This window comes from Ammospiza caudacuta, chromosome 14 (genome assembly GCF_027887145.1).
Source record: "Ammospiza caudacuta isolate bAmmCau1 chromosome 14, bAmmCau1.pri, whole genome shotgun sequence".
In the NCBI taxonomy this organism is placed as follows: domain Eukaryota; kingdom Metazoa; phylum Chordata; class Aves; order Passeriformes; family Passerellidae; genus Ammospiza; species Ammospiza caudacuta.
Window position 1 is genome coordinate 14,933,455 of NC_080606.1, and position 27,628 is coordinate 14,961,082.

The window sequence follows — 27,628 nt, forward strand, 5'->3', positions numbered from 1 at the left end:
TTTCCCGTGTATTTTCCTTGTTCCCTGCCCAGCTCCTGGAGCTGTGCTGGTGCCACCACAGCCACAGTCCTGCCCTGCTCCTTCACAGCAGTGCTGGAACACTCCAAGCTCATTAGGGGCTGATTTCCAGCAGAGTCAGTGGAAAAAGCCCCTGAAACAGCTGCAGATCCCAATGTTCTCCTGCAGGCTGCAAGGGTGACTGGGGCTGAGCCTTGTCCCAGCATTTCCTTGGAATGGTGCTCATGGTGGGTACATCCCAACCTCCACACAGACTTTCTGAGTGGGAAGAAGCTGAAGTCAGGCTGCTGTACTTGATTTATTGATTGTTTTTACGGAAAAAGTGGAAAACACCACATAGAAGAGAAGTCAGAGCCAGGGCTGTCCCGAAGCCATTACAATGTGATCCCACCAGGCATTTGCTGATAATTTCCTTGGTAATTTACATTTCCAAACATCCCAGTCCTATATTGTGGGGGTGTTATCAGCAAAGAGGCACAAACAGCCAGAGCTGTGCATGGACTGGGGCTGGATTTTACTCCTGGAGTTGCCAGCAAACCCAGCAATGCAGAGCAGAAGTGGGAGAGAGGAGAAGGAAAGAATTCCATGGCACAAGAGAGTGAAACAAGTGAATTTCCTGGAGGACAATGCCTGTGCTCTGCTCAGGAATGCTCAACAACCAGGGATCCAGGATCAAGGGATCCACAACCAGCCCAGAACTCACCTAATTTAAGTCTTGCTAAAACCTGGATCCTGCTGGAGCAGCTGCCCCCCAGGCCTCACTTCCCACCAGCTTTTCCCAACACCCATTCCCAGGAGCACAGCCTCAATCCCCAGCCACCTTCCAGCCAAATGAGCCCCTTGGCATCTCCCCACGTGGGAAAGAGCTGATCCTGTGCAGGCCAGGGGTGCCTCCAGTGAAAGCTGAACCGTGAGGAGTCATCTCAGACGTTGGGAAGAAGGAGTGGAGAGGTTCTGGCAGGATGGAGCTCCCTGTTAGTGAACTGTCCGTTCCTTCTGCCGCTGGTAATCTGGGAGGAAGGGACAAGGAGAGCATGGCCAGGGGGAATCACCCAAAATGTTCAGGAAAACACACATTCCCAAGTGGAGGCAGTGTTGGAAACCTTCTGGCTTTAAAAGTGCACCTCCGCCAGTGATTTTAGGGCATTCAGAACAAAATGCTTTTTATGAAATTTAAAACCCCTTCTTCCCCTACTCCTTTTTCTTTTTCTTCTTAATGGCCACTTTCCATTCTATGAAGAATCCTTGTTTGGTTTGACTTTTCCCTTTTTTATCCCTTAAATCTTGGAACTTTATAGGTGCAGAAACTGGGAGTTAACCCAGTCCTTCCCTTCACTCACAATTCAAACATCCTTAGGGAATCCAAGGGAAATCCACCATTTGCACTTGTGCCAGACCTCGTTCCCCTGTTATTCAAGGATAATCAGCTGGAAGTGCTGAGCTTTAAATTAACTTTTCCATTCCCAGCCGTCCCACCTTCCTGCTCTCCGAGTTTCCTACATGGAAAGCCAAGCCTCATTATCCTGATGTGGTGCCTGATCCTAAATCAACAATTGGTGACCTTGGGCTGCTAAACTGGGCTGGAATGGGCAGGCATTGATGGCATTTGCTTCCCAAGGAGCCTCCCAGGACTGGGCACGTACTGTAGGGGAAGTACCGCACGCGCATCGTGATCTCCCGCGCCGTCTTCAGGATCTCCACGGCCTGGAAAACGAGCACAGAGCATTGCATGGGTTCTGTGCTGGGCTCAGAGGCTGCAGGAAGGTGGATTCCCCATCCCAGCACTCACCTTGCTGTGCTCAATGTCCTGGAAATCCACATCGTTCACTGAGAGCACCTGGTCCCCCTCCTGCAGCCCGGCCCTGTGAGCATCCGAGTCGGGAATCACCTGGGAAGGGAGGGCAGGGATGGCAGCAGGGGATGTCCCACAGCTCCCCTCCCACACTGCCCTGGGAGCAATTCCAGGGGCTGGGAGGAGAGCAGGGAGAGGTGCAGGATGTTCTGAGACAGCCAGAGCCTCCCTGGGGCTCAGCTGCTCCCACCAGCACAGGCAGGATCTGGGAAGGAAGGGCACAAGGACGGACACACCTTGGAGATGAAGATTCCCAACTGCGAGGCTTTTCCTCCCCGGATGTTGAAGCCCAGCTGTGGGAAAAGCCAGCAGGGAAATGCAGTCACCAGGACCCTTTCCTTGGCCCAGTTCTCTTTCCATTCCCCAGGACTCTTCTCCCTGTCCAAGGCCCTTCCAGTTCCCCAGGACTGCTCTCTCTGCCCTGCCTCCCGGAGGGATCCAAGGCGTGGGTGCTGCGGTGCTCAGCCAGGTCCTCTCTCCTCATTCCTGCCACCGGGAACACCTCAGGGGACCCCGCTCCCATCCTCCAGAGCTCCACGTCCCAAGATACCACATCAGGAACAACCTCTCCCCCTGGCCACCAGCCTGGCATCTGCCACCCTGCCCGCCCCACGCCTGTCACAGCAGTTCCCTGTACCAGGACGCTGCCGGTCGGGAATATCGCGATCTCAGCGTCTTTTATTGTCGGGAAACGCTCCGGGAACGCGACACCTCGCCCAGGAACGCCGGGCCGGCGTCGCCCGCCTCACCTGCGCCCCGGGCGGCTTCTTGAGGACGATGGTGCGGGGCAGGAACTGCGTGAGCTCGTTGTTGTAGTCGGGGTGATAAACGCGCTGCGGGGGACGCGCGGCGGCTCAGCCGGGGCCGGGCCGGGCTCCCCTGCCCGGCGGGGCCCCGCGGCCGCAGCTGCCCCTCCCGGGCCGTGTCCCCGCTCCCCCCGCCCCGGGCTGACCTCGTGCGGCGGCACCCAGGCGGGCGGGCTCTCGTAGGGCGGCAAGAAAACCACCGGGAAGTCGTCGTAGGGCACCCGGCCCTCCATGCTGCCGCTCCGCCGCGCCCGGGACGCGCCCCGAGAGCGACGCACGGCGCTGCGATTGGCCGAGACCCGCTCCTGGCTCCGCCCCCTGCCTGACGCACCCGCACGCGATTGGCTCCGCCCCGCCCCTCGCGCGGTCCCATCCCCACCCTCGGTTGGCTCCGCCCCTGAGTGACGCACCGCTCTGCGATTGGCTGGAGTCCCGCCCCTCGTTGACGCACAGCCCCGCGATTGGCTACGGAGCCGCCCCGCTTGCGGTACCTGTCTGTGATTGGCCATGGCGGCGCGCGGCCCGGTTTGAACGGCGGCCGTTGCGGTGCCGCCATTGGAACGGCAGCGGCGGTTCCAGGTCAGTCCCGCGGCCGCCCCGCGACACCGGGCAGGGCCAGGCCGGGCCCGCTCCGCCCCCGCTCCAGCCCCGCTCCCGGCCCGGGGCCTCCGCTCCATCCCAGAGCCCTGGCAGGCCCGCTGCACCCCCCGCCCCCTCCTCCCCAGAGCCCCGCTGAGGCCGCTTCCCGCCCGCTCCACCCTCCGGCCGGGCAGGGCCGCGGCCAGCCCCGCTCCGTGCCCCGGCCCGCTCACGGCGCTCGTGTCCCGCAGGCTGGTGATGATGCGAGAGGACGAGAAGGGCATCCCGGTGCGCGTGGCGCTGCGCTGCCGGCCGCTGGTGCCCAAGGAGACCAGCGAGGGCTGCCAGACGTGCCTGTCCTTCGTGCCCGGCGAGCCTCAGGTGAGCCGCGGGGCCATCCCGGGGGTCCCGCAGTTACCGGGAGCCGCTACCAGCGCTGCCCCGTCCCTCTCGCCCGCAGGTCGTGGTGGGCAATGACAAAGCCTTCACCTACGACTACGTGTTCGACCCGTCCGTGGAGCAGGAGGAGGTTTTCAACACCGCGGTGTCGCCTCTGGTCCGTGGCATCTTCAAAGGTTTGTCCCGGGTTTTGCCCGTTTGGAGCCCGTTCCTCTCTGCAGAACGAGGTGGGGATGTGCTCTGAGGCAGTTTTCATGGAATGCCAGAGGGGTTTGGGTCGGAAAGGAGCTTAAACCCATCCAGTGCTACCCCTGCCATGTGCAGGGACATCTTCCCCTGTCCAGCCTGGCCTTGGATGCTTCCAGCGATCCAGGGGCAGCCACAGCTTCTCTGGGCCTCCTCCCCTCACAGGGAACAATTCCTTCCCAATATTCCTCTGGCAATGGGAAGCCATTCCCCTTGTCCTGTGACTCCGAGCCATTATAAAAAGTCCCTCTCCCTCCTTAAGAATAACACAATGAATTGATAAACATCCTGTTCCAGGATGCTGCAATGGAGCTGGGATGGCAGAGAATTTGTGCTGTGTTGCTGTTTAGCTCTAATAAAACATCCAGTCTTAAAAAAGAGCTGAAATAATAATTTTCTCTGTGCTTTATGAAGTTTTCATTGCCCTTTTTTTTTTCCTTCAATGTTCCTGACTGTGATGTATGCTTAAAGCTGGTGTAAGCTGATGATTTTCTGCAAGGGTGGTTTTCAGAAATGCAGCTTTCAGTCTCCATGTGACTCACCCGGCTGTCCTTTGTCCCCTCAGGATACAATGCCACTGTCTTGGCCTACGGACAGACGGGGTCAGGGAAAACCTATTCCATGGGAGGCACCTACACTGCCAACCAGGAGCATGAGCCCAGCGTGGGGGTCATCCCCAGGGTCATCAAGCTGCTCTTTGAGGAGAAACAGCAAAGGCACGATTGGGACTTCGTCCTCAAAGTTTCTTATTTGGAGGTAAAAGTTTGGTTTTTATCAAGTCAGGAATAAAGGGAGCTTTGAGGTCACCTCCTTCAGGTAACAGATATTGATTAAATCAACCCCTAAAACTCCAGGAGGTTTTGTTTGTTCTTTCTGTCTTTCCCTGAAGGTGAAATTAATAAAATGTGATGCTAAATTAGCCCTAATTTCAGCCTGGCTGGTAACTCTGATCTGCTCCTCTGCTGCCTCCAGATTTACAACGAGGACATCCTGGACCTGCTGTGCCCCTCCCGAGAGCGCTCCCCCATCAGCATCCGGGAGGACCCCAAGGAAGGCATCAAGGTCTGCAGGGCTGGGGGCTGAAGGAGGGGCCCATGTGGGAGTTTCTGTCATCCCCAAAACAGTGGGATGGGGATCATCCATGTGGTGGGAGCAGCACACAGAGATCCAGGGGGTTGGATGCTCAGGGAAAGCACAGCTTGCCAAGGAGCACATCCAGTCTCTCCTGCTCATCCCCTGGGAGCTGCCTCTGCAATATTTTATTCACACAAATCCCCTCCCCATCAGCCCCTTCCTGTGGCTGGCACAGCTCTCAGCCCCCAACTTGGCCTGGGATATCCATGGATTTGTCCCTGGAGCCCTGAGGAGCTCTGGCTCTATCCCAGAGCCCAGCTGGATCTGGAGCAGGCAGAGGAAACCTGGGGAGTGTTTAGGAACAGCATCAGGACGTGATTCCATGTTCCTGAAATGAAATATTCACAATCAGTTTTTCCTGGGAGTTTTCATTCCAGGCCCCTGGGAATGGGCTGGCACTGCCTGAGGTGCAGGGAGATTTTTCTGATCCCAGGTGGGATGAAGAGGAAGCAGAGGATAAACAATGTTTCCTTCCTGGCTACAGATTGTGGGGTTGACAGAAAGAAATGTCACCTGTGCCCAAGAGACTGTGTCCTGCCTGGAGCAGGGGAACAACTGCAGAACTGTGGGATCCACAGCCATGAATTCCCAGTCCTCCAGATCCCATGCCATCTTCACCATCTTCATTGACCAAAAGAAGAAAAATGACAAGTGAGTGTCACTGTGCAGCTGATGAGAGTTACTTTCCCAAATTTTCCTCATCCTGGTCCTGAGCTGTGCTTCTCAAGGCAGTTCAGGTTTTGGCTCCCTGAATTTTCAGCTCCTGGGCTGCTCCTTTTCCACCTGGGAGAGTAAAACAGTTTCTTTCTGCCCTAGGAATTGCAGTTTTCACTGCAAGTTACACCTGGTAGACCTTGCTGGCTCTGAGAGACAGAAGAAGACCAAGGCTGAGGGAGACAGACTCAAAGAAGGTCTCTGGGCTGGGATTGGTGGAGTTTGGGTTTCTTTTCACTTGGGAGTTAATAAAAGAGCAAAGCACTTCTTTAATCCTTTAATCTGCTTTTTTTAACCTTGTTAAATTTTTAATAAGGGAAGGAAATGAGTTTGGAGCTGTTGAGGTGGCTGTGCTCACTGTGAGCTTTTTCTGCAGGAATCAACATCAACAGAGGCCTCCTGTGCCTGGGGAATGTCATCAGTGCTCTGGGAGAGGAGAATAAAAAGGGAGGCTTTGTCCCCTACAGAGACTCCAAGCTGACCAGGCTGCTGCAAGGTGAGAGAAGATGATGACAAAGCCTAAACTTACAGGTGCTTTTGAAATAAAGCAGGAGAAAACCCCCAGCTCAGAGCTGCTGCTGCAAAGAGATTTGTTTGTTTAATTTCTCACTGAAGCCAGGCCTTTCCTGGACTCTTATTTTAGGTTGCAAATGCAGTGAGATGAGCTCAAAACAAGTCCTGCTCTCCCGCACTTTGTGTGACAGGAGGAAACAAGACAAAATCAGGGCTTATTTTTTGGTGGGGAGTGTTGGGATCATTAGCTTGTCAGAGTGACCCTGAGAAGAGTTGGAAAGTCTCTTTTCCCAGCCTGGCACTTGAAGAAGGAGTCAGGGCTCTTCATTTCTCAGTCTCAAGATTGTTTATTTTATCTTATCTGTAAAAAATTTTCTCCTGCCCTGCCAAGGTCAGCTTAGCAAGACAGTCTGAGGCACTCTGCCTGCCCCGAGGAGGTGTCATCTTTTATACTACAAACTACATATAACATATTTACTTTTAATTCCCAATGCCTATCACCTATGTTAGACAGTGCACTTCTACTCTGAACCAATCCCAAAGTGCCAACATCACAGCAGAAAATGGAGAACATGAAGAAGAAAGAAGGATGAGATAGACTCTCATTCCTTCATCTTGTCTTTATAACCCCTATGCCAAAAATCCTAAAATCTACATTTTCACCCTGTGAACACTTCATTCTCACACCATTCTAACTTGTGTGGCTCTCATGTCCTCATACACAGGTGGCACTTCCTTAGAAGGATCAAAATCAAGCCCCCAAGAGGGTTCTGGGCAACTCTGGACATCCAGAGGGATGGTCTGAGTTCCCACATCTCCCCCTTCTGTTTGCACCAAAATCTCTTCTTTTGCAACTGTGTTCCCACAGGGGAGAAGGAGGAGGAGAAGTCTGGGAGCAGAGATCTATTATTGTACCCTAATTATAGCAACTCCCTGGGTGATGTCACAGCCAGAATGAAGCTCCAGCTGTCTGTGCCTTCCCTGGGATTTGTTTTCTTAGTCTGAAGATCCGGTCTTTATTTTTCAGTAGCTGGGATTTGTCTTTCAATGCATTTTATTTAAGTTACCCTTTAATTTGGGCACAGCTTTAGTAATGAAATTACTGGGATTTTGATGGTAATTACATAATTTGCTGCAAAAGCTCTTCAGTATTTTCCATGTCTGAAAGTACCTAATTAAAACCTGGATTAGGCTGGATGTGGGGCCCCTTTTTTTTAATGATCAGTAGCTTTAAGAGCCCATTTGTATAAAACCAAAGGATGAAGTTCCATGCAGCTTTGTGATCTGTTCTTTGCCAATAATTCCTTAAATTGGAGAAAATTCTGGATATTCATGGAGGTCTTGTTATTAGGGAGCGGCAAACCTGAAAGAACCAAGCCTGAAATGGTATAAAGAAATTATTTATCAGGGCAACAACTGGGGCTTCTGGGGTGAAACCTTTGATTTCAAACCCTGACTTTGGCTTTTAAAAACCCACTTTAAAACAGTCCTGAGTGTGCAGAGGAGAAAGTAAAGTGGCACCAAAATCCAGCTGTTTAATCTGCATTTTGGGGATGCACTCATGGCATTTCACTGTCCTTGTTGCTCTGACAGCTTTGACATTGTTTCTTCTCCTTCCCAGACTCCTTGGGTGGGAACAGCCACACTCTGATGATTGCCTGTGTGAGCCCAGCAGATTCCAACCTGGAGGAGACCCTGAACACTCTGCGTTATGCTGACAGGGCCAGGAAGATCAAAAACAAACCCATTGTCAACGTGGACCCCCAGGCAGCTGAGCTGCACCAGCTGAAGCAGCAGGTACTGGGGGAACCCCTCAGCAAACCCCAGAGGAAGGCACAGCCTCACAAAAAATGCAAAACATCCCTCATGTGCATTGCTCTGTCTCTGTGGGAAGGGGATGTGAGGATATTTCTTGGAGTTTTTCTGCAGCCAGAGAAAAGTGGTGAACACCCAATAAACCATTGCCTGGTGAGCTACAGGCACAGTCAGAAATACAGAGATGGTTTGGTGCCTTCCTGACATCTCCTGCCTGTGCCCAGCACGAGGGGAGGGGAAGGGTTTTCCCTGGGGTGATCCCAGAGGGAAGTGAAGAACCTTTTGAGGAATAAATAACTTGGAGTACTGTAACAACACCACATTGCACAGGCAGTGGTAAAAGGGGAATTATGGAGCAGGGAAGTCAGGAATACCAAGGATCCATGGAGCTGTTACATTCACAAACAATGATTATTTGTCTTTGCAGGTCCAGCAGCTCCAGGTGTTGCTGCTCCAGGCCCATGGAGGGACCCTGCCTGTGGCTCTCAAGTAAGATTTATTATTTAATGTCCTCTGGATGTGTATTTATCACACTCCAGAGAAGTCTCTGGATCTCTTAGCTCTGGGCAGTGCTGTGGAGTGAGGGGGGAATAAATTGGTTGCTTTTTCCCTCCTCTTTTTGGCATCCTTACTGGAATTCCATGGGATATTTAGTTTTGTAGCAAACACCTCATGATTGCAAAAATCTGTTGCAGGAAGTAAAAGAGGAAGCAGGAAACACCTCCTGAATTAATTCCTGTCTCTGACACCCATCCATCTCTGCTCTCCTCACCCCTCTACCCCTAAATGGGGGGCAGTTCCACCTCCATTACCCTTAAAACACAAGATCTGGGACAGAGTTGGGCTGTGCAGGTGCTGTGTTCTGGGCATGTTCCAAACCCAAGGACATGGAGTTCACAACCTCTGTTTGGAGGTTTTTCCTGCATACTGGAAGTGTCCAAGGCTTGGACAGACCCTGGAGCAGCCTGGTCTGTGGGAAGTGTTCTGCCCATGGCAGGGGTGGGGCTGCATCAGCTTTAAGATCCTTCCCTCCCAAGCCATTCTGGAGTATTTATTTTAAATTATTTAAGGAATTATAATAATAATTTTGGAGGTAACTTCAATGCTGTATCAAAGCCCAAACTCACAGCCACTGCTCCTTGTTGTTGCAGTGGTTTGGCCCCCTCAGAGAGCCTCCAATCCCTGATGGAGAAGAACCAATCCCTGCAAGAGGAGATCCAGAAGCTGAGCCAGGGGCTGAGTGAGGCTGCTGGGCAAACAGCACAGATGCTGGAGAGGATCATCCTGGTAAGTTCAGTTATCCCAGGAGAGTTCTAAATTGCTGGGAGTGAATCAACAGCAGCTCCAGTATTTATGACATATTGAGAATCTCTCTTAAATGGTCCTTTCATGTTGATTCCAAACCAGTCAGAACCAAAAACGTGCCTGAGTCTGTTGGCCTTTAGTTTCCTTTTGGAAAAAGGAGACCTGAATCTTTCAGCATTTTTAAGACTTTAAATATTTTGTTTTAATATTTTAAATAGCACTTGCACACTTGTGCTCTCCCTTCCCCACTCTGCTTTTTTCCTATTGCCTGCAGTGTCTATCCCTGAAAAAATGCTGTGAAATCCAGACTGGTGGCCCTGACCATGAAAGATCTTTCAGTGCATTGATTTTCACACTGCCAATCTTTTACTGAAAATTATCAGCTGATTTCTGGCTTCTTACCTTCTACAATTCTGATTTCTCTAGACAGAGCAAGAAAATGAGAAGATGTATGCAAAACTAGAGCAGCTCCAGCACCATGCTGTGTAAGTGTCCCCACACCCTTCTCCTGGGATAATGTCCTTGGGAATTCAGTGTTTTCAGTGGGATAAACTGGATCCAACCAGCTGGAGTTTGTTCATCCAGAATTAATCCAGAGGTTGAGTGGGGAAAGTTGTTCTTCCCTGGCACAAACTCAGCATGGACTTGTTCCCCTGTTTCCAGGTGCAAGTTGGATCTGCAGAAGATGGTGGAGACCGTGGAAGATGAAGAGTTCAAGGAAAATGTGGAGGTGATCAGGAACCTGCAGCAGGTGCTGGCTGAGCTGCAGGTAAGGCTGAACCCAGGGAGCTGTGACAACAATCCCAGGAAATCTGGGATTCCACTCCAACAGCTTCCCTCAAGGAGCCCAGCAATTTAAATGTGAAATGACTCTTGAGATCCACTTCAGAATGTCCTGTTGTGCTGTAATGCTGCAGAAAGGCCACTTGTGCTGCTCCTAGGGTGAAGGGAAGGAGGAGTTTACATGGAAAAACCTGACACAGGAGCTTGGCATGGATTTACAGTCCCTAAATTAGATGGAGTGTTCCAAACTTGGTGATTTTTATGGACAATGCAAATTGCAGAGGTCTGAGATTGTTAAATAGACACTTCCATGCTTTTGTCTAATGGAGGAATTTCAGTTCTCCCTCATGGGACATTCCTCTGTTCTCACCTCCTCCTCTTACTGTTATCTCAGTGCTGGAGTTCAGGGAAGATTTCAAGGAATGTTTTTTCCAACTAGACATGGAGGAGTTTCCCCATATTCCTTGAGGGGGAGGATGATGGTCTCCTCTTTCCAGAGAGGTTCTGGCCAGAAGAGGATCACATTGTGCTTTGCCATAGTGTGCCAACAGACTCTTATTTCCCTAATTTGATTTCATATTTCTCTTTTCACCCAAACTTTCTCTTTCTCTGTCCACCAGAGTGAAAGTGCTGCTGCCACAGAAGCTGCTGCAGAGCTGCCAAACTCTGAACAGGATTCTCCAGGTGTAAGTGAGGGGCTCAGCAGTGCACACCTCACTGGGGCATGGTTTTATCTCCTCATCACTTTTATCTGCTCCCTGTTGTCATCATATTTTAAAAGTCCCTTACCTTCCCAGTGATTTCTTGTGGGCAGCTCTCCACAGCACTGACTCCTTCTGCAGATTGTTCCTTCTTTCTCAGGGCTCCTCTGCCTCCTCAAGGCTTTCCCTGACTGGCCAACCCAGCCCTTTTATCCCAGTTATTTTTATTAGTCACAGCTGCAGCCCATTAAAGGCAAGGCTGTTCTTCTTCTTCTTTGGTAATTAGAACAACTGGGACTTATCAGGGCAAGGCCACCTATAGCTCCCTCCTGCTCATTTTCTAACCCAGATGCTTGATAAATCATCACCCTTGTCTGTGCTCTTTCAAACTCAATGTGTTCACAGTCAAGAACCTGTTCTCATTTCTGAATATCTAATTTTTTTACATAAAAATGAATCTAAAGTGCTCTGTGGAAATAATTCAGGAGCTTTGGATTGGCCTCTCCTCATGGCTGTGTCTCCTGCAGGGAGCAGAAGTGGCCCAGGAATCCAAGAGAGCCTCTGACTTCAGCACCCAACACGCCCTGCGCCAGGCACAGCTCTCCAGGGAGCTGCTGGAGCTCAACAAAGCCCTGACTCTGAAAGAGGCCCTAGCCAAAAAGATGTCTCAAAATGATACTCAGCTGGGGCCCATTCAGTCTCAGTATGAGGTAAGGCTGAAATCCTCCTTGGTCAGTTTGTTTTCCCCAATTCCTGCTGGGGAGGGAAGGGAGATCTGTCCTCAGGTGCCTGTTCTGATCTGAGCTTATTCCATGAGCTGGGTCCCTGCTCCCTTGGACAGTTTTACCTGCTGTGCTGGGATCTCCCATCTCTGAAATAATTCAGTCAGGACATGGCCCCAGTGACTCTGTGCCCACCAAAGCTCCAGAGTGTGCTGGGCCAGCCCCTGTGACCCTCACACTGCTCTGGGATTTGGTGGTTTAGCAGCCTGCTGTGAAGGAATTGGGTTTTTCAAGGTTTCTCAATCTTAAAGCTTTGTCTCAGGGTCTCTTTCCAAGGTTTTTATTTGGAGATTTATTCTTCTTGTCCTTTCTAGACCAATATCAGGGATCTGGAATTGGAGGTCAGCAACTTGCAGAAGGAAAAGGAGGAACTGATCCTTGCTCTGCAAATGGCAAAGAAAGACATCAACCAGGCCAAGTAAGACAGCTCTGCCTGCAGCTCTGGGGGCTGTCAATGTGTCTGAAAATCCAATGTCTTGCACTTCTATGATCTGTAAAAAGCTCTTTTTTGGTGTAAAAATGTCCCTTTAATGTGCCAGGAGCTGCAGAGAAGCCTCCTGTGGGCTTTCAGCAGCAGCAGAGGTGACAGGGGTGACATTTGGGTTTGTTGTTGTTCCTCTCCAGGCTGAGCGAGCGGCGCCGAAAAAGGCTCCAGGAGCTGGAAGCACAAATTACTGAGCTCAAGAAGAAGCTGAATGAGCAATCCAAGCTCTTGAAGCTGAAGGAATCCACAGAGCACACAGTGTCCAAACTGAACCAGGAGATCAGGGTAACCAACAGGCACCTCTGACTTGAGCCAGTGTGGGCAAAGCAGATCCCAGACAGGAATCCCAGAAAACCCTGACAGGAATCCCCTTTCTGTTTAGTCAGACTGAAAATAGCAGTTTTTGGCAAGATTCCTGTGGCTACATGACTACAGTAGGCAGGTGGCTACTGAGATTTGGAAGGAAAATAAGTCCAAAGTATCTTCTGACATTTCTAATTTATTGCCTCAGTCAAATAATTTGATTTCTCTTTGATTTCCCTAAATTGTGTCTGTGTTGGTTTTTCTCCTATGTGTTGCCATCATATTTCAAAAGTCCCATACCTTCTCAGTGATTTCTTGTGGGCAGCCTCTTCACAGCACTTTCTTCTTCTGCAGATTCCTCTCCCTCCTCAAAGGTCTTCATCCAGAAGGCTTTCCCTGGCTGGCCAACCCACCCCTTTTATCCCAGTTATCTTCATTAGTCACAGCTGCAGCCCAGTTAGAACAACTGGGACTTATCAGGGCAAGGCCACCTATACAATACATATCTTTTACTTATGACTCAAAGGCCACCTATATTTCCCCCTTTTAATTAAAGAAACATGTTCAAATAGACATTTTTACATATTCTGCTTAGGATTAACAATTATACAAATATTTAAGTACAATATCATGTATTTTACTTATGACTCAAAGGCCACCTCTACTTTTGCCACAAAAACCCCTGTATTTTAGCATTTTGAGAGTGTCCTGAGTGGGGGCACAGCAAGATTTCCCACCTGCCACTCCCCACACCTGGCAGGCACAGGGGGAATGGAGGTTGAAGCTCTTTAGGATGTAAATCATGGAAATTTCTTCAAGCCCCTGGTGTCTTTCAGGAAATGAAGCAGCAAAGGGTACAGCTGATGCGTCAGATGAAAGAGGACACTGAGAAATTCAGGCAGTGGAAGCAGCAGAAGGACAAGGAGGTGATCCAGCTGAAGGAAAAGGTGAGCAAACAAGCCCCTCAGTTTATTCCACCCTCCAAAGGGATGCCTGAAGGTTTCTTTAACTGGGAAGTATCTTGGAAGGACTAGGAATGCTCTGAAGAGAAGCTTGGCTTGTGTGGCTGCCACTTTTCACCACTGGACTTGTTTGTGGCTGGAGATCTTCAAGCTCTTGCCACAGCTGTGACTCTGCTCTAAAGCAGACAGTAAAATTAGTCAATATTTGAAGGATTTACAATTGTAGGGTTTGGCCTCAGCATGGGAGGTTTTTAAACTTCCAAAGACATATGGATGGATAATGCAGGTCAATAAAATCCAGCTGCTGAGTGCAATGGCCAGAAAACACCTGGAGTGTCACAGCAATTGCTGCCCTGGGGTGCTCAGGCTGGAATTTTGCGGCTGCAACCTTTCCTTTGTCGTGGAAAATGTGACTTTAGCAGCTGTTTCTCCTTGCAGGACCGTAAGAGACAATATGAGCTCCTCAAGCTGGAGAGGGATTTCCAGAAGCAGGCCAATGTCCTTCGGCGCAAAACAGAGGAGGTGAGGAGCCAACATCTCCTGGACATCCCAACCAATCCCTAAAGTCTGCCAAGTGGGGCTGGAGGAAGGATCAGGATACACAGAAACCTGTGAAAGGAAGTTTAGAGGCTGGGAAAAAAATATTCTCACTGCAGAGAAATCCCCATTTCTGCTTTGGAGGGATCCCAGTTAAATTTGCTCCTTAAAAACCAAGTGGCTCTGGGTGGCCAGGTGGCAAATCCATGCCCAAGGTTGGAAGTGGGGAATGAGTTTGGGTGGTGGATCTACAAGGTTGCAGTTCAGAATCCTTTCAGGATGGCTTTGTAAAAGAAATTCATCTTCAACCTCTTATTTTGGGTGTTTTCTTCTATCTTCAGGCACAGGAGGAGCTTTTCTTTTAAAGAAGGAATGGCAGCAAAGGAAATAAATTAAGAGCAGGAATCCTTGAGTTAAACCAGGATAACTTGAGATTTATTAACCTTGTGCTGTCACTGTCCCAGTGTTTGCCCTGGGCTGGGAATCCCTGGTGTTTCCAGCTGTAGCAGATGATTTGCAGTCCCTGTTCAGCTCCTTGTGGAATCTTTTCCAGGCAGCAGCTGCCAACAAACGCCTCAAGGATGCTCTGCAGAGGCAGAAGGAGGTGGCAGATAAACGGAAGGAGACCCAAAATCGGGGCATGGAAGGAATTGCTACACGAATTAAGGTGGGTAACAGTGGTTTTGCATCCCTACACTGGGCAAACTGGGATTTGGGGTGGGTGCTGCTGGCCTTGGTGGGAATTGCAGTGGGATTTTTCAGAAGGGTTCAGTCCTGGAGCTGAGCTCAGCCACTGGGTTTTGGGGGTTGTTTTTCCAGAGCTGGCTTGCAAACGAAGTCGAGGTTCTTGTCAGCACTGAGGAAGCTCGAAGACACCTGGCAGACCTGCTGGAGGACAGGAAAATCCTTGCAAAAGAGCTCCTTCAGCTGAAAGAGAAGAAAGATGCTGGAGAAAACCCCCCTCCAAAGCTGCGGGTAAGAGGGAAATTCCTCTTCTCCCACCCCACTCCTCTGGCTGTTCTGCAATACTGGATTCATTCTTCTCTCTCCTACTTGGCCTGTTCCCTCAGAAGGTGGGGATGGATCCCACCCTTTCTGGGAGAAAGGGTTAATGTTTTCATCCTCTGAATGTCAGGAACAAGAGGTGCTGAAGGAACTTGTTACTTCAAGGAATTTGGGAAATTTTTTTCCCTGAAAAGGCAGTCAGGCTTTGGAACAGGCTGTCCAGGGAAAGTGGTGGAATCACCATCCCTGGAAGTGTCCAAAAACCATCTGGATGTGGCACCTGGGGACATGGGTGACCCGTCAGTGTTGGGTGAATGGTTGGACTCAACGCTCTGGGAGAGCTTTTCCAACCTCAAGGATTCTGAGGGATGTGAGTGGCTCACTCCCCTTAGCACAGGCTTTTGGGGAGGAACAATGGAACTGAAGCTGTGGGGAGATGCCTGGAGGCTTTCCTGGCTGGAATATCTGTAAAAGTGTGATTTCCTCCCCTGTTGCTGCCCTGCATCCCTGTGTGCTGTGCTTGCAGAGGCGCACGTACTGCCTGGCTGAGCTGCAGGCTCTGGACACGGATGTCTCTGTCTCCAAGCAGATTGAGAGCCTGCAAACAGAGATGGAGCTCAGGTAAGGCACTGCCCCAGTGCTCATCCACACAGGCTGACACTGCAATGATGAGGGAAAGCCTTTTCACCCAGTACAAGAGAAGTTGCATTGCTGTGCTTGCTTAACCAGCACCCTAACCCATCTAATTGTTTTAGAGCCACTGCCAATCAAATTGGGGTGAAAATACAGGTGCTGAAAATCTTTTTCCAAAACTCCAAGTTTCAAGATCATCTTTACAGTCTGATTAATACTGATGGACAACCCTTTTTGCTCTGCATCTGTGGTCTTTAATCATATTTACACTGGGTGTCAGCAAGGAAAGCCTTCCAATGCTACCTGGAGCACCTTTGGTGTTTGGTGGAATGGGTGGCCAAGATGTGTCTCCACAGATGAAAAACATCCCCCATGGTAAATTGTAACTGAAAACAGAACTGAGATATAATTACACCAAAAATCCACATCTTTATACACAGGGTGATAGGGAGTGACATCTGAAGTTTTGTCTTTGTTTTGTTCAAGCCCAAAATGCCAAATTTGATGCAAAAATCCATTTTTACAGAACCAAGAATTTCCTATTCTTGGGGTTCATAGGATGTTTCAGGAAGGAAATTTGGTCCCAACACCCCATCCATCAGAGGGATTTATAACAAATGGTGGAAGACATGGAGGAATGGTTTTTGGCCAAGTATCTACTGGCAAAGAGGCCAAATAAGTTGAAAATGGCTTTTTAGGGGGTGAAACGCCCAAACCCCTTTCAGTGGGTTTTCCTGTCTGGAATTTTTCCAGAATGTGGGGAAAATGCTCAGGCACTTGGACTGAGTGTTTTGAGCTGTTAGTTAGCACCTCCGGGGGAAAAACCTCCACTTTTAACTTGGGAATGTGGAGTGGAGGCAGAACTCCCCAGGGAAGCAATGCAGGCTCCAGGTGCTCCACTGAGCAGCAAAAATCTCAATTTATACTGTTTTATTTAATATTCTGGGAACAGTCACATAAGCCCAGAAACCAGCCCTGGTTTTTTCCTGTGTTATAACCCCAAATCCATGGATTCTTCCCCAGGAGTGCCCAGATAGCAGATTTGCAGCAGAAACTCCTGGATGCAGACAATGGAGATCGGGCCAAGCAGCACTGGGACAGCATTGCCACCCTCCTGGAGGCCAAATGTGCTCTGAAGTATCTCCTGGCAGAGGTAAACCCTGGGCTCTTCTCTTTTATCCCTGAAAACAAAGGCTGTAAGTCTGCTTAGCCACAAATAACAGGAAGTGACCAAAGGAATTTGAGTGGAGCCTTCTTGTAATGGATGAGGTTTGTTCCCTTCTCAAGTTTGGATTAAAGTAACCTGCATGGGGGAGTGAAATCTGAAAAGCAGGGAAGAGGGGGATGGAATAGATGAGGGTCTGGATGCTTGCATAGGAAAGGGAAAAGGCAAATTTCGAAAGTGGAAGAGAAGAAAAAGTATCTAAAATACTTTCTGAACAAGCAGGGAAGCAGTGGAATTGGTATTGAGATGGAAAAAAGAAAAATTGGAGTATTGTGGGATCTGGGAAAGAGCAACTGAAGGACAAAATTACCTCTTGTTCCCTGGTGCTTGGAAATCAAAGGAGAAGGGTGAAAAGGAAAATATTCCAAGTGCTGCAGGAAGGGAGGTGAATTCAGAACAGTGAACAAGACCCTCAGCTCCCTGGTTTATCCCTGTCCCAAGCCATGCCTTGCTCTTGTTTTCCAGCTGGTCTCCTCCAAAGTGCGGGAGAGCAAACTGCAGAGTGGCCTGCAGCAGAGCCAGGCCAGCTGCTCTGATGTGCAGAAGATGCTCATGGAAGAGAGAAACCACATGGCAGAGGTGGAGGCAGAGCTCCAAAATCAGATTTTGGTGCAGGAACAGCAACACCAGGAAAAGGTGAATCACAGCTCATGGAAATTTGGAGTCTGATCTCCAGGTCTGCTCAGAGGGAAGGGCAAAGGAGGATATGCTGAAATGAAGCTGGTGCTGAATATCAGCTCAAATTCTGTTGGATTTTTGCAGATGGTTCAATCAAAGCCAACAAAATCTCTGTATTTATCCTGAGTAAATTGGTTTATTCAGTAACTTTCCTCCTGCTTTAAATGAGGAGGTTACACCTGAGCACAAAATCACTTTTCAAATAGATCAGGGTGGAATTGTGCTGGAAGTGGCAGGAAATTTCCCTGAGCCTGGACTTTGATGCCAAGTGCTCCTTTCAGGAATTCACCCCTGTTTATTCCCTGTTTATCTTTAGGTTCTGTACCTGCTCAGCCAATTCCAGCAGAAAGAAGCAGCAGAGAAGAGGTTGGAAGATTCCCTGAATGAGCAGGAGAAACAACTGCAGGAGCGACTGCGGTTCCAGGTGCAGGGGCTGGGGGAGGCTGGGATCCTTTGGGATTAGGAGAAGGATTGTGTGGAATTAGGAGAAGGATTCTGTGTTCCCTTTGCAGAAGCCTGCATGAGGTGGTTGCTGTGCAGGCTGGAATAACCCTGGGGATTTTCTCTTCTTTATCTGCAATGAAACAAATTTCCTCTTGTCCTGCAAACAGGAGGAAGAGCTGAAAAAAATGAGAGAGATCTGTGAGAAGAACCAGGAACTCCTCCGGGAAAATGACACTCTGAAACAGGTAGAGCCTTGTACAGACACCAGAGCCTCATGGCAGCTGGGTTTGATGATTTTGCAGAGCTAATTCTTGTCCCTTTTGACAGAAACTGCTGCTCCTCCAAGTTGCCAGTGGCCAGAAGATCCAGCACATCCAGCAAAGGCCACCTGAGTCTCCAGACTCTTCTTTTGATTATGTTCCACCCAAAGTAAGAGGCTGCACAGATTGTTTTGCACCTGAATTCTTTGCCAGAGTTCATCTTGGCTGTTGATAATGTGGTTTTCATTCTCCTAAGCTGCTTTTACCAAGCACTTGTTCTCTAATTGAAATTCTGCTCATTTAATTCAGTCCTTTCCAGCAGACTCAAATACCTTGCATTAGTTTTTTTTATTAAAAGAAAAAAAAAAAAAGGCAAACAAACCCCCAAACCTCATTGTAGTTCTGACTCTGTATCCTCCTTCACAATCTAGATTGTTTTTCCGTAACATGCCCAGTCTTTAAATTATGGAGCAAGGCACGTGTTTCACAGCCAACTTTGCTGCTTTGCATGGAGCCAAATCTTAGTGCTGGGAGGAAGAAATTATTAAAAACTCTTTGGACAGGAGTGTGACATTTGTTTTTTGTCATGTGATGTGTCAACAACTCAGACTTCCAAGGATTTGTCATCAGTAGTTTAAATTTCAATCTGGATAACTGGATCTTTTTTTTCCTTCCTTCACCCCACAACCTTCTTGGCTGTGAGGGACTCTGAAAACCCTAATAAAACCCTATTAAAATGTAATCATTATTAATATTATTAATGAAACAGAGCTGGTTTTTGGTGGCCTAACCCCTGGTGCTCCTGTGTTGCAGCCCAAGTGCCGCCGGCAGACGACAGCCAAGCCCCGAGCGCCCAGCCCTGAGGTGGATGTGGAGGATCTGCTCTCTGACCCTGGGGAGCTGGAGGATTCTGACTGGCTTCCTGGGAAAGCAGGCAGAGGAACCAGGAAAAACCTCATGGGGGTAAGATCCAGCTGCCCTTGATCCAGTGTCTGTTAGGGAATCACTTGCTGTGTGCAGGGGTTGGAATGGAGCTGTGAGGTGTGGTGTCCCCACTGCTCTCTAAGTGGCAGGAATGGGTTTTTTGGGTGCCTGGGGATACTTGGGACATTGCCACAGACACAGCAAAGGTTGTCTGCAGTCAGCAAGACTTTCCTGGACAGGTTTTCCCTGTCCAAGTCACTTTCTCCCATGTTCTGTCCTGCTGCCTGTGTCTGAGCTGGCCTCTGCTTTAGGAACAGCCCCAACAGCAGCCACATCCATCCAGGGAGCCAATTTTAGGGGGGAAAACAAACAAAAAAATGGATGGCCTGCTGTGGATCCTTGCTTCCTTTGGGAACCTGCAGCTTGCAGTCCTGACAGAGCCTCAGCTTCCATCTGTCTGTGTCAGTCTGGAGCTTCAGCCTGTGACTCAAAAAATTCCTGAGGCTTTTGGGGTGGGGACTCCCTCTTCTTGTGGAAGTGTGGCCCAGAGACTGGGATCCTTTGGCATAACCTCAAGTCAGGCACTGGGTAACTGAAGGTACTTCTCCTGTAGATCCTGAAGATGGATCTGTAGGTAGAAGGATTTTGTTCTGGATATTAGGAGGAAAATTATTCTGGGATGTAGCAAAATGCAGTGAAATGGCACAAGGGGCAGCTTGGGGCTGTCGCTGTCCTTGAGATGCCACAGCTGGCAGGACCTGGAGCATTCCAGGAGCATCCTGGCCATTGGATCCCCCCTCCCTCCCTGACAGTGCTCGTGCAAGGGCCGCTGTGGGAACAGGCAGTGTGGCTGCAGGAGGCAGAAGTTGGGATGCACCGACGGCTGCAGCTGCGCCGCGGCCACGTGCAGGAACAGGGAGCGGGGCCTGGTGAGTGCTGCTGCCTCTGAGGGGCACAGGGGCTGCATGTGGGCAGGGGCAAAGCTGGAGGAAGGGATAATTCCCACACAAGCATAGTTTGTCCAGGCAGAGCAAGTGCACTTTGCTGAAACTCTGTCAATGTCACTAATTAGTGCCTCTCTGGTAACTGAGGAAAATTTTCCACTGCAGGACCAGACTCTGCCTATCAGGACAGAATTTTGGAGATTCACAGCAAAGATTTTCGTGTTCCCACTTCTCTTCCTCAAATCTAAGGATAAAAAGTTTCCTTTTTCCTTTTTGACTAAATAAATTAAAGTTTTGTCTTTGGCTTCAGACAACACCAAACCCTGACTCATTCCCAGATTTCTTTTTAAGAATGGAAGGGATGGTTTGGGGGAGGGGGTTGTAGCAGCAGGAAGGTCCATGAGAAACTGATGTTCCTAGTGGGAATTTTGAGATGTGGAGCAGGGACATCCCATAGTGCTCTAAATATTAGTGCCTAGTCTGAGCTGCAGCATCCTGTGCTGTGGAAAACTTCCCAGCTGGAGAGCAGGGGGCTGTGGTGGGAAGGGAAGGATGTTCTGTAAGAGCTTCACCCTCTGCTGCCCCTCAGGAGACCACAACATGTGAGGAGCACAAAAGGGACTCAGAGGGGTCCTTGAAGCTGGAAGACCCCACGGAGGTGAAAGCAGAAGAGACCTTCTTCCAGCCTGTGTGTGTCACTCCAACCAACAAGGTACTCCCAGGGGAGAGCAGAGCTGCTGAGTCAGGGTCTTGGAGGGAAATCACCCCAGAGGAGAAGCTGCTGCTGGAAAACTCTGCACAGCTCCAGGCAGCTCGTGTGGAAGCTGAGAGTGTGCTGAATTCCTCAGTTCCCACACTGAAATGATGCCATGAGCTTGCCACGTTTCCCTGCAGCACCTTCAGCAAGGAGAGAGGGGAAGTGAGGAGCTTGCAGGATAAAATCCTGTCTGTCCACATTCACAGTGACCTCTCTGACCTGGCACATCTCATTTCACCTCAGCTAAACAAGTTCTCTTATTCCATGGGAGCCCACTATTCCAACTGCTATCTCTGCCTCCTGCATCTTGATATTTTGTGAAAAATTTTGTCTTTTTCCTGACTTGAGTAAAAAAAGCAACTCTTGAAGTTGGCCTGGCACTTGGTGTCCTGCTGCCTCTGGTGGGTCACCCCAGCTGTGACTAACTCCAAAGATTGTCCCTTGCTTTCCCCCAGGTCCTGCAGGACCTCACAGAACAGGAGGTGCTCCTGAAGATTCCCAGCACTGCTGCCTCCCTGCTTGGGAGGGATGAGGAGTCCCAGGAGAACCAGAACCCCTTTGGGAGGAGGAAGAAGAGGATGCTGAGCAGCAACATCAGCTTCTTCTCAGGCTGCACCCCCATCAAGGAGTAGTTTACCTGTCCTGGAGCTTTTCCCATCCCTTTAGGCCACATTCCTGGTGATTTTTGAGGGAGTTGGATTCTCCTGCTGGAGCAGCAGCTCCTGCCCTCAGCAAGGGAGCCAAACTTCTTTCTTTGTTATGTCTCTGTAAATATTTGTGTGTTGGGGCCAGGTGGGGGTTAAGAATTTTTCCTCTGAAATTCCTGGAGTGAATGGAGGTGATTTTCCAGGTGGGTGTTCCCAGCTCCCTCCCTCCTGCTGAGCTGTGAACGCTGGGTACGGTTTCACCTGAAATCTGGAGAGCTTTGTCTCTGCACTGGAGCTCTGCTCCTGCCTCTTCCCATGAGCCTGAAGGAACTTGTCCAGCTGCCCTGGGGGAGCCATGGAGTGAGAAGGCCCTGACTGAAGTCTTAGCCTGAGCAGTTCAGAGCTGCTGGTTTTTCTGGCCCCTTTAGCTGCTGGACTGTGTTTATTCAATGAACTTAGAAACCTGACCTATGTGAATAATGTAGGAATTTTAACTCTGGTTTGTGATTTCAATAAAGGAGTTACTAAATAAACCTGACTTGGAGTTGGAATTATTGTGCGCAACACCCCCCAAGCCTCCCCTGGGCTCTCTGTGCTTAACTTTTGTCTTAAAACCAGTCCAGTAGTTGCTGTCACTGGGACCTGCTCAGGTCTTTCTGTCCAGACACCCCAAACAAGTTCCTGCTGCTTTTCCTTGCCCTCAGCCCTAAGTTATGAATGTCAGCAGGAAGAGAAGTTGATAAATGGAAATTTGTTAAATTTATTTTTTCCCTCTTGCCAATGGGTGTGACCCAGCCCCTCCCTGAGACATGTACAGGGATGTGGGATTTGGGCAGCAGTTTCCCTGACTTGAGAATTCTCTTTATTTACCTGTTGGATGAGGGCTTTGCCAATTTAGGGAATCCCAGGATGGTTTGGGTTGGAAGGGGCCTTAAGGATCATCCACTTCCACCATCCCAGGCTGCTCCAAGCCCTGTCCAAACTGGCCTTGGACACTTCCAGGAATGGGACAAACACAGCTTCTCTGGACATCCTCTGCTAGGGCTTTACTACTCTCACAGGGAAGAATTCCTTCCCAAAATCCCCCTCACTCTGCTTTCCAAGTCTGAAGGCCTTGAGAGCTGTAAAGTATTTCCCAGTGATTTAAATGAACTTGGAAGTTCTGAGGGCTTAGGCCCTAACAGAAGATTGTCCCAATAATATTATGTAATAATATTATATATATATTTTGTATAACAATATTATATATTATTATATAAAATATATATGTTTCACATTATATAGCACAGGATTTTGTCATTTATTTTAGAATGTGTACTTAATTCATGAAATACAATTTATATATGAAGTGTTTGTATGCATAATTAACTACTCTGTATTCTCTCTACACACTATATATATTTTATGTATGTGTGCACACATACATATATACATTAATATATAAATATGTATGTGGATAGACAAATGTACATATATTAAAAAGTGTCTGGGAGACTTTTGAGTGTACAAGGCAATTACATGTGTGTGTATATGATAAATATATAACATATATACACGAAACACACATATATATATATATAAACAATATATATATGTGTGTATATAGAAAGTAATATAAAAGTACATTAAAAATATGGAAAATATATATAAATATATATATAAAAGCCCCTGCTCCCTCCCCTAGGTGTGCACAAGACACCAAGACCAGGTTACAAACACTCTGTACTTTATTTCCACACTCCCAAGGCCCAAACGGGGCCTTCCTGCCCATTCCCACCCCCTGGAGTCTGTGTAAATCCCATGGAAGGGCTCCCTGAATCCCCCAGGAAAAGCTCCATGAATCCCACAGGAAAGGCTCCATGAATCCCACAGGAAAGGCTCCCTGAATCCCAGGGAAGGGCTGAGGGCCCTCACAAGGCGTCGTAGTCGTCGTCCTCCTCGTGTTTCCTCTTGAGCGGGTTGGGGTCGGCGGCGCCGGGCGGGACCATGTTGGTGGTGATCAGGATGTTCTTGGGGCCAATCAGGGAGGGGTTGATCAGGACGTTCTGCACTGTGGGTGTGGTGGGAGTGGCTGTGGGAATCATGGAAAGGGGTCACTGAAAGCTTGGAGCAATCCCTGAGTTATTCCAGGCTCATCCCAAGAGGGAGGATGGGGAAATGTTGGAGGGAGGGGTGAGGACACGAGGGGGAGAGGGAAACAGGAGCCAGGGAGGGAGGAGCTGCCCAGGATGGGGATGTTCTGGCTGCCACTGCTGTGCTGGGAATGGGAATTAACACTGGAAGTTCCTGCAATGAGGGACAGGGGGAGAAATTCCCACATCAACTTGGCCAGAGCAGCCATGGCTGCCCCATCCCTGGAAGTGTTCCAGGCCAGCATGGAAGCTCTCTCTGAACACGGCAGGGGGTGGGATGGATGAGCTTCTCCCTGGCAGCCCAAGCAGGCTGTGGCTGTGTGGTTACCCCTGTTCCAGCCCCAGGAACCCCAGCAGTACCTGATTTCCCAGCAGGCTGTGAGGACGGGATCTGGACCGTGAAGCGCTGCCCCGCCAGCGACACCGGCGCGCCCACCTTGGCTGACACCGACACGGTCTGGGCTGAGGGGGTGCCTGGGTTTCACACAAACCACCAAAATAAATCAAAATAAATCCAGAAACACTCCTACAACTCCCTCCCAAATGGAATAATTATTAATATTATTAATAGTAACTATATTATTATTTATTATTACCATCATATTATTATTAATGTTGTTATTATTACATTGCTAACATATTATTAATTGTTATTATTGTATTAATTATTATGTTAATGATATTATTATTAACAATATTAATAATTATTAGACACAGTGGGAATGCACAGGAACACAAACACACCAGATTTAAGGAACAGATTTCCATTTCCATCAGAGCTGCACATTTGTTCATTTTCCTGCATTTATCCCAGCCCTACAGAATTCCAGACTATAAACACACTAACTTTTAGGGCATGGCTGTAAATTTTAAGATCCTTTTAAAAATGGATATTTCCCCACTGCTATTTAATTCAGCATCATACTGACACTGAGGAAACTAAGCCTAAATTTTAGTGAAGTTCTTGAATAATCTGTTAAATAAAGACTTTATCACAAATACAGAACACCTGTAATGCATTTACACTTAAATATTATTGTAATAATAAAGATCAATTTATGAAATTAACTTTCTGATGCTGTCAAACAATATAAGGTCAGGCAATCCCTGACATTCCCTCAGAGGCTGGAAAGTGTTTTAAATTATTCCTCTTTATTTTTCCTAACTAAAAGGAAGGTGGGAATCCCCTGTGGAGCTGTTCCCTACCCAGAGTGGGAGTGCTGGGCCTGCTGCTCACGGCGCCCACGCTCAGGCGAGGGACTGTGATCCTGCCTGCTGTGGAGGAGACCTGTAGGGAGAGAGCCAGGGAATCAGGGAATGGCCTGGAATAAACAGGAAAGTCCCCCCAGAGTGAGGCATTCAGGGCTTCCCAGCAAAGGAAATATTTTCCCTCTAAAGCAGAAACAACTGAGGTGGATGTCAAAAATACTCTTTAATATCTACACCAAAGCCTGACTTGTGCCTCTGACAACCTGACATTAAACCTGACAGTTTATCCTGGACATGAGGAGGAATTTCTTCAGGGAAAGGGTGGGCAGGCACTGGAAGGGGCTGCCCAGGGAGGTGTTGGGAGTCCCCATCCCTGTAGGTGCCCAGGGAATGACTGGATGTGGCACTCAGTGCTCTGGTGGGGACTGGGCACAGGTTGGATTTGATGATCCTGGAGAGCCTTTCCAGCCTCAGTGATTCTGGGATTTTGCAGTATTTCTTTAACACTACCATACTCCCAAACTTTAAATTTTCCCACATTTTAAAATTTCCCACATTTCAAAACTTCCATTTAAAATCAACCAACAACAAATTGCAAACCCAGCCTGGAGACCTCCAAGCTGGCGTGCACAGGCCAATATTCACCCCCACCTTTCACAGCTGTGGAAAACTGCAATTTAACACCACTCCCACCCCCCCAGGGGTGCATCCCCAGTCCCTGAGCCATCCTCACCTTCTTCTGCAGGGATTTCAGGCGGTAGTTGGGGGCAGTCAGGCAGTACCTGTCGGGCGGCAGCCGCGGGCCCGAGTACGGCTTGATCAGCGGCAGCGGCGTCTGGTTCTTCTGGCGGGCAATGTCCAGCAGGAACTGCAGAGACACGGCCACAGCCCCGGGTCTGGGCACACCCCTGTGTCCTGGTGACACCCCTGTGTCCCACTGACACCCCTGTGTCTGGGCACATCCCAGTATCCTGGTGACAACCCCGTGTCCCTTCCTCATCCCCATGTCCCAGTGATATCCCAGTGTCCCAGTCACATCCCTGTGTCCAGTCACATCCCCATGTCCTGGTGACATCCCTATGTCCCAATGACATTCCAGTGTCCCCCTGACATCCCTGTGTCCCAGCGATATCCTTGTGTCTCAGTTACATCCCTCTGTCTCGTGAGATCCCTGTGTCCCTGCCTCATCCCTGTGTCCTGGTGATATCCCCATGTCCAGGCCACATCCCCGTGTCCTGGACACAGTCCAGTGTCCCAGTGATATCCCAGTGTCCCAGCCACATCCCTGGCCTCATCCCTGTGTCTGGTTATATCCCTATGTCCCAGTGACACCTCTATGTCTTGGCCTCATCCCTGTTTCCTAGCCACATCCCCATGTCCTGGCCTCATCTCCGTGTCCCAGCCACATCCCTGTGTCCTGGACACATCCCTGTATCCCAGTGACTTCCCTATGTACCGGCCTCATCCCTGTGTCCTGTGCCAGCCTCGTGTCCCAGTGACACCCGTGTCCCGCTGACATCCGCGTATCCCAATGACATCCCTGTGTCCCGGCCACATCCTCGTGTCCTGCGCCAGCCCCATGTCCTGCTGCCACCCCCAGCCCTGTGTCATCCCCATGTCCCTGTGCCACCCGTGTGTCCCCGCCCATGGCAGCCGCTCACGTCGCGGGGCGGGGGCGATGTGAAGGACTGGTCGGTGCGGCACTGGATCGCCAGCCGCACGTCGTCTGCGTCCACGCTCGACTTCTTGGCGTGGCTCGAGTAGATCTTGGCGTCCTCCAGGATGGTGGTGACGTATCCTGGGGGAAACGGGCTCTGAGATTCATGAAACACTCCCCAGCCCCACCCTGCTCTGTCCTGGCTGGCACTGGAACCTCTGCGGGTACTGCTCAGAGCGCCCGGGGCAGCACTGACGGGATAACGGGATAAAGGGAAGGAATTCTTCTCTGCCAGGCCCTGGCACAGGGGCCCAGAGCAGCTGTGACTGCCCCGGCATCCCTGGAAGTGTCGAAGGCTAGGCTGGACACGGCTTGGAGCACCCTGGGATAGAGGAGAGTGCCCCTGCCCAAACCATGCTGGGTTTGTGATTCTGTGATTAAAGAGTCACAGAATTACAGCTGGAAAAGATCTCCGGGTCTGACAGGGGAGCCCCCGCGGAAACACGGACTCACAGAGCACTCCCTGCCCCACACAGCGCTTCCCTGCTCCAGACAACCCTTCCTTGCCCCACAAAACACTTCCCTGCCCCACACAGCGCTTCCCTGCCCCACACACCGCTTCCCTGCCCCACACACCGCTTCCCTGCCCCACACACCGCTTCCCTGCCCTACCCGCGGCTTCCCCGCGCACTTCCCGCCCGGCCCCGCTTACTGTAGGCGAACTCCAGCATCTGGTTGATGACGCGCGGCTCGTACTCGGTGATGCCCATGTCCTTGAGGATCTGCGCCATCACCTGCGGGGCGGACACAGGCACCGCTCAGCCCCCCGAGCCCGCGGTGCCCCCTGGTCCCGTCGGGATCCCCCCGCGCCCCGCGGTACCTGCGCGTCTTTAGGGGCGCTCTTGGGAGACGCCATCTTGGCCGCCTCCATCGTTTCCGGTCATGTGACACAAAGGGCGCGGCCACGGCAATCCAGAGGGCGGCGTTGCTATGGAGACGCGGCCTAGCGAGGTTGCTATGGAGACGCGGCCTAGCGGGGTTGCTATGGAGACGCGGCCTAGCGGGGTTGCCGTGGAAATGCGGCCTTGCAGGTCAGAAATTCACTTTTCTATAAATATTCATGAGGACAAACATGCACAGACCAAATCTGCTGGATTCAAGTGACTGTTTTCCCACTTCC

At 50.0% G+C, this 27,628-nt stretch overlaps 3 protein-coding genes across 5 annotated transcripts; 1 reads left to right on the forward strand and 2 right to left on the reverse strand.

Annotated features, from left to right (window-relative positions):
* Positions 1 to 297: 297 nt before the first annotated feature.
* PDZD11 (PDZ domain containing 11) lies at positions 298 to 2,928 on the reverse strand. The gene is made up of 6 exons (XM_058814200.1): positions 2,823 to 2,928; positions 2,620 to 2,703; positions 2,107 to 2,163; positions 1,808 to 1,906; positions 1,662 to 1,722; positions 298 to 1,028 (listed from the first exon to the last, which is right to left on the reverse strand). Exons 1-6 carry the CDS (start codon positions 2,907 to 2,909, stop codon positions 994 to 996), a joined length of 423 nt encoding a protein of 140 aa, XP_058670183.1. The 5' UTR covers positions 2,910 to 2,928; the 3' UTR covers positions 298 to 993.
* A 585-nt stretch (positions 2,929 to 3,513) lies between these two features.
* KIF4A (kinesin family member 4A) lies at positions 3,514 to 21,912 on the forward strand. The gene is made up of 30 exons (XM_058813983.1): positions 3,514 to 3,636; positions 3,716 to 3,830; positions 4,466 to 4,656; positions 4,873 to 4,962; positions 5,519 to 5,685; positions 5,851 to 5,945; positions 6,125 to 6,244; positions 7,883 to 8,058; positions 8,504 to 8,565; positions 9,228 to 9,363; positions 9,808 to 9,866; positions 10,045 to 10,150; positions 10,785 to 10,850; positions 11,393 to 11,575; positions 11,962 to 12,065; positions 12,272 to 12,416; positions 13,271 to 13,381; positions 13,835 to 13,918; positions 14,487 to 14,600; positions 14,753 to 14,908; positions 15,465 to 15,559; positions 16,595 to 16,724; positions 17,262 to 17,432; positions 17,791 to 17,898; positions 18,086 to 18,163; positions 18,246 to 18,347; positions 18,992 to 19,141; positions 19,915 to 20,031; positions 20,636 to 20,758; positions 21,259 to 21,912. The coding sequence occupies exons 1-30, from the start codon at positions 3,514 to 3,516 to the stop codon at positions 21,433 to 21,435; spliced, it is 3,654 nt and encodes a 1,217-aa protein (XP_058669966.1). The 3' UTR covers positions 21,436 to 21,912.
* Positions 17,885 to 27,397, reverse strand: TAF9B (TATA-box binding protein associated factor 9b). Of its 3 annotated transcripts, XM_058813985.1 has the most exons (8): positions 27,329 to 27,397; positions 27,161 to 27,242; positions 26,453 to 26,589; positions 25,525 to 25,659; positions 24,789 to 24,870; positions 23,943 to 24,056; positions 23,365 to 23,521; positions 17,885 to 18,094 (listed from the first exon to the last, which is right to left on the reverse strand). In XM_058813985.1, exons 1-8 carry the CDS (start codon positions 27,377 to 27,379, stop codon positions 17,956 to 17,958), a joined length of 897 nt encoding a protein of 298 aa, XP_058669968.1. In that variant the 5' UTR covers positions 27,380 to 27,397; the 3' UTR covers positions 17,885 to 17,955. The 3 variants fall into 3 exon arrangements, with proteins under 3 accessions (XP_058669968.1, XP_058669969.1, XP_058669970.1); XM_058813987.1 differs by lacking the exon at positions 17,885 to 18,094 and having other exon boundaries at positions 23,177 to 23,521; XM_058813986.1 differs by lacking the exons at positions 24,789 to 24,870; positions 26,453 to 26,589; positions 27,161 to 27,242; positions 27,329 to 27,397 and having other exon boundaries at positions 25,525 to 26,354.
* Between the last annotated feature and the right edge of the window lie 231 nt (positions 27,398 to 27,628).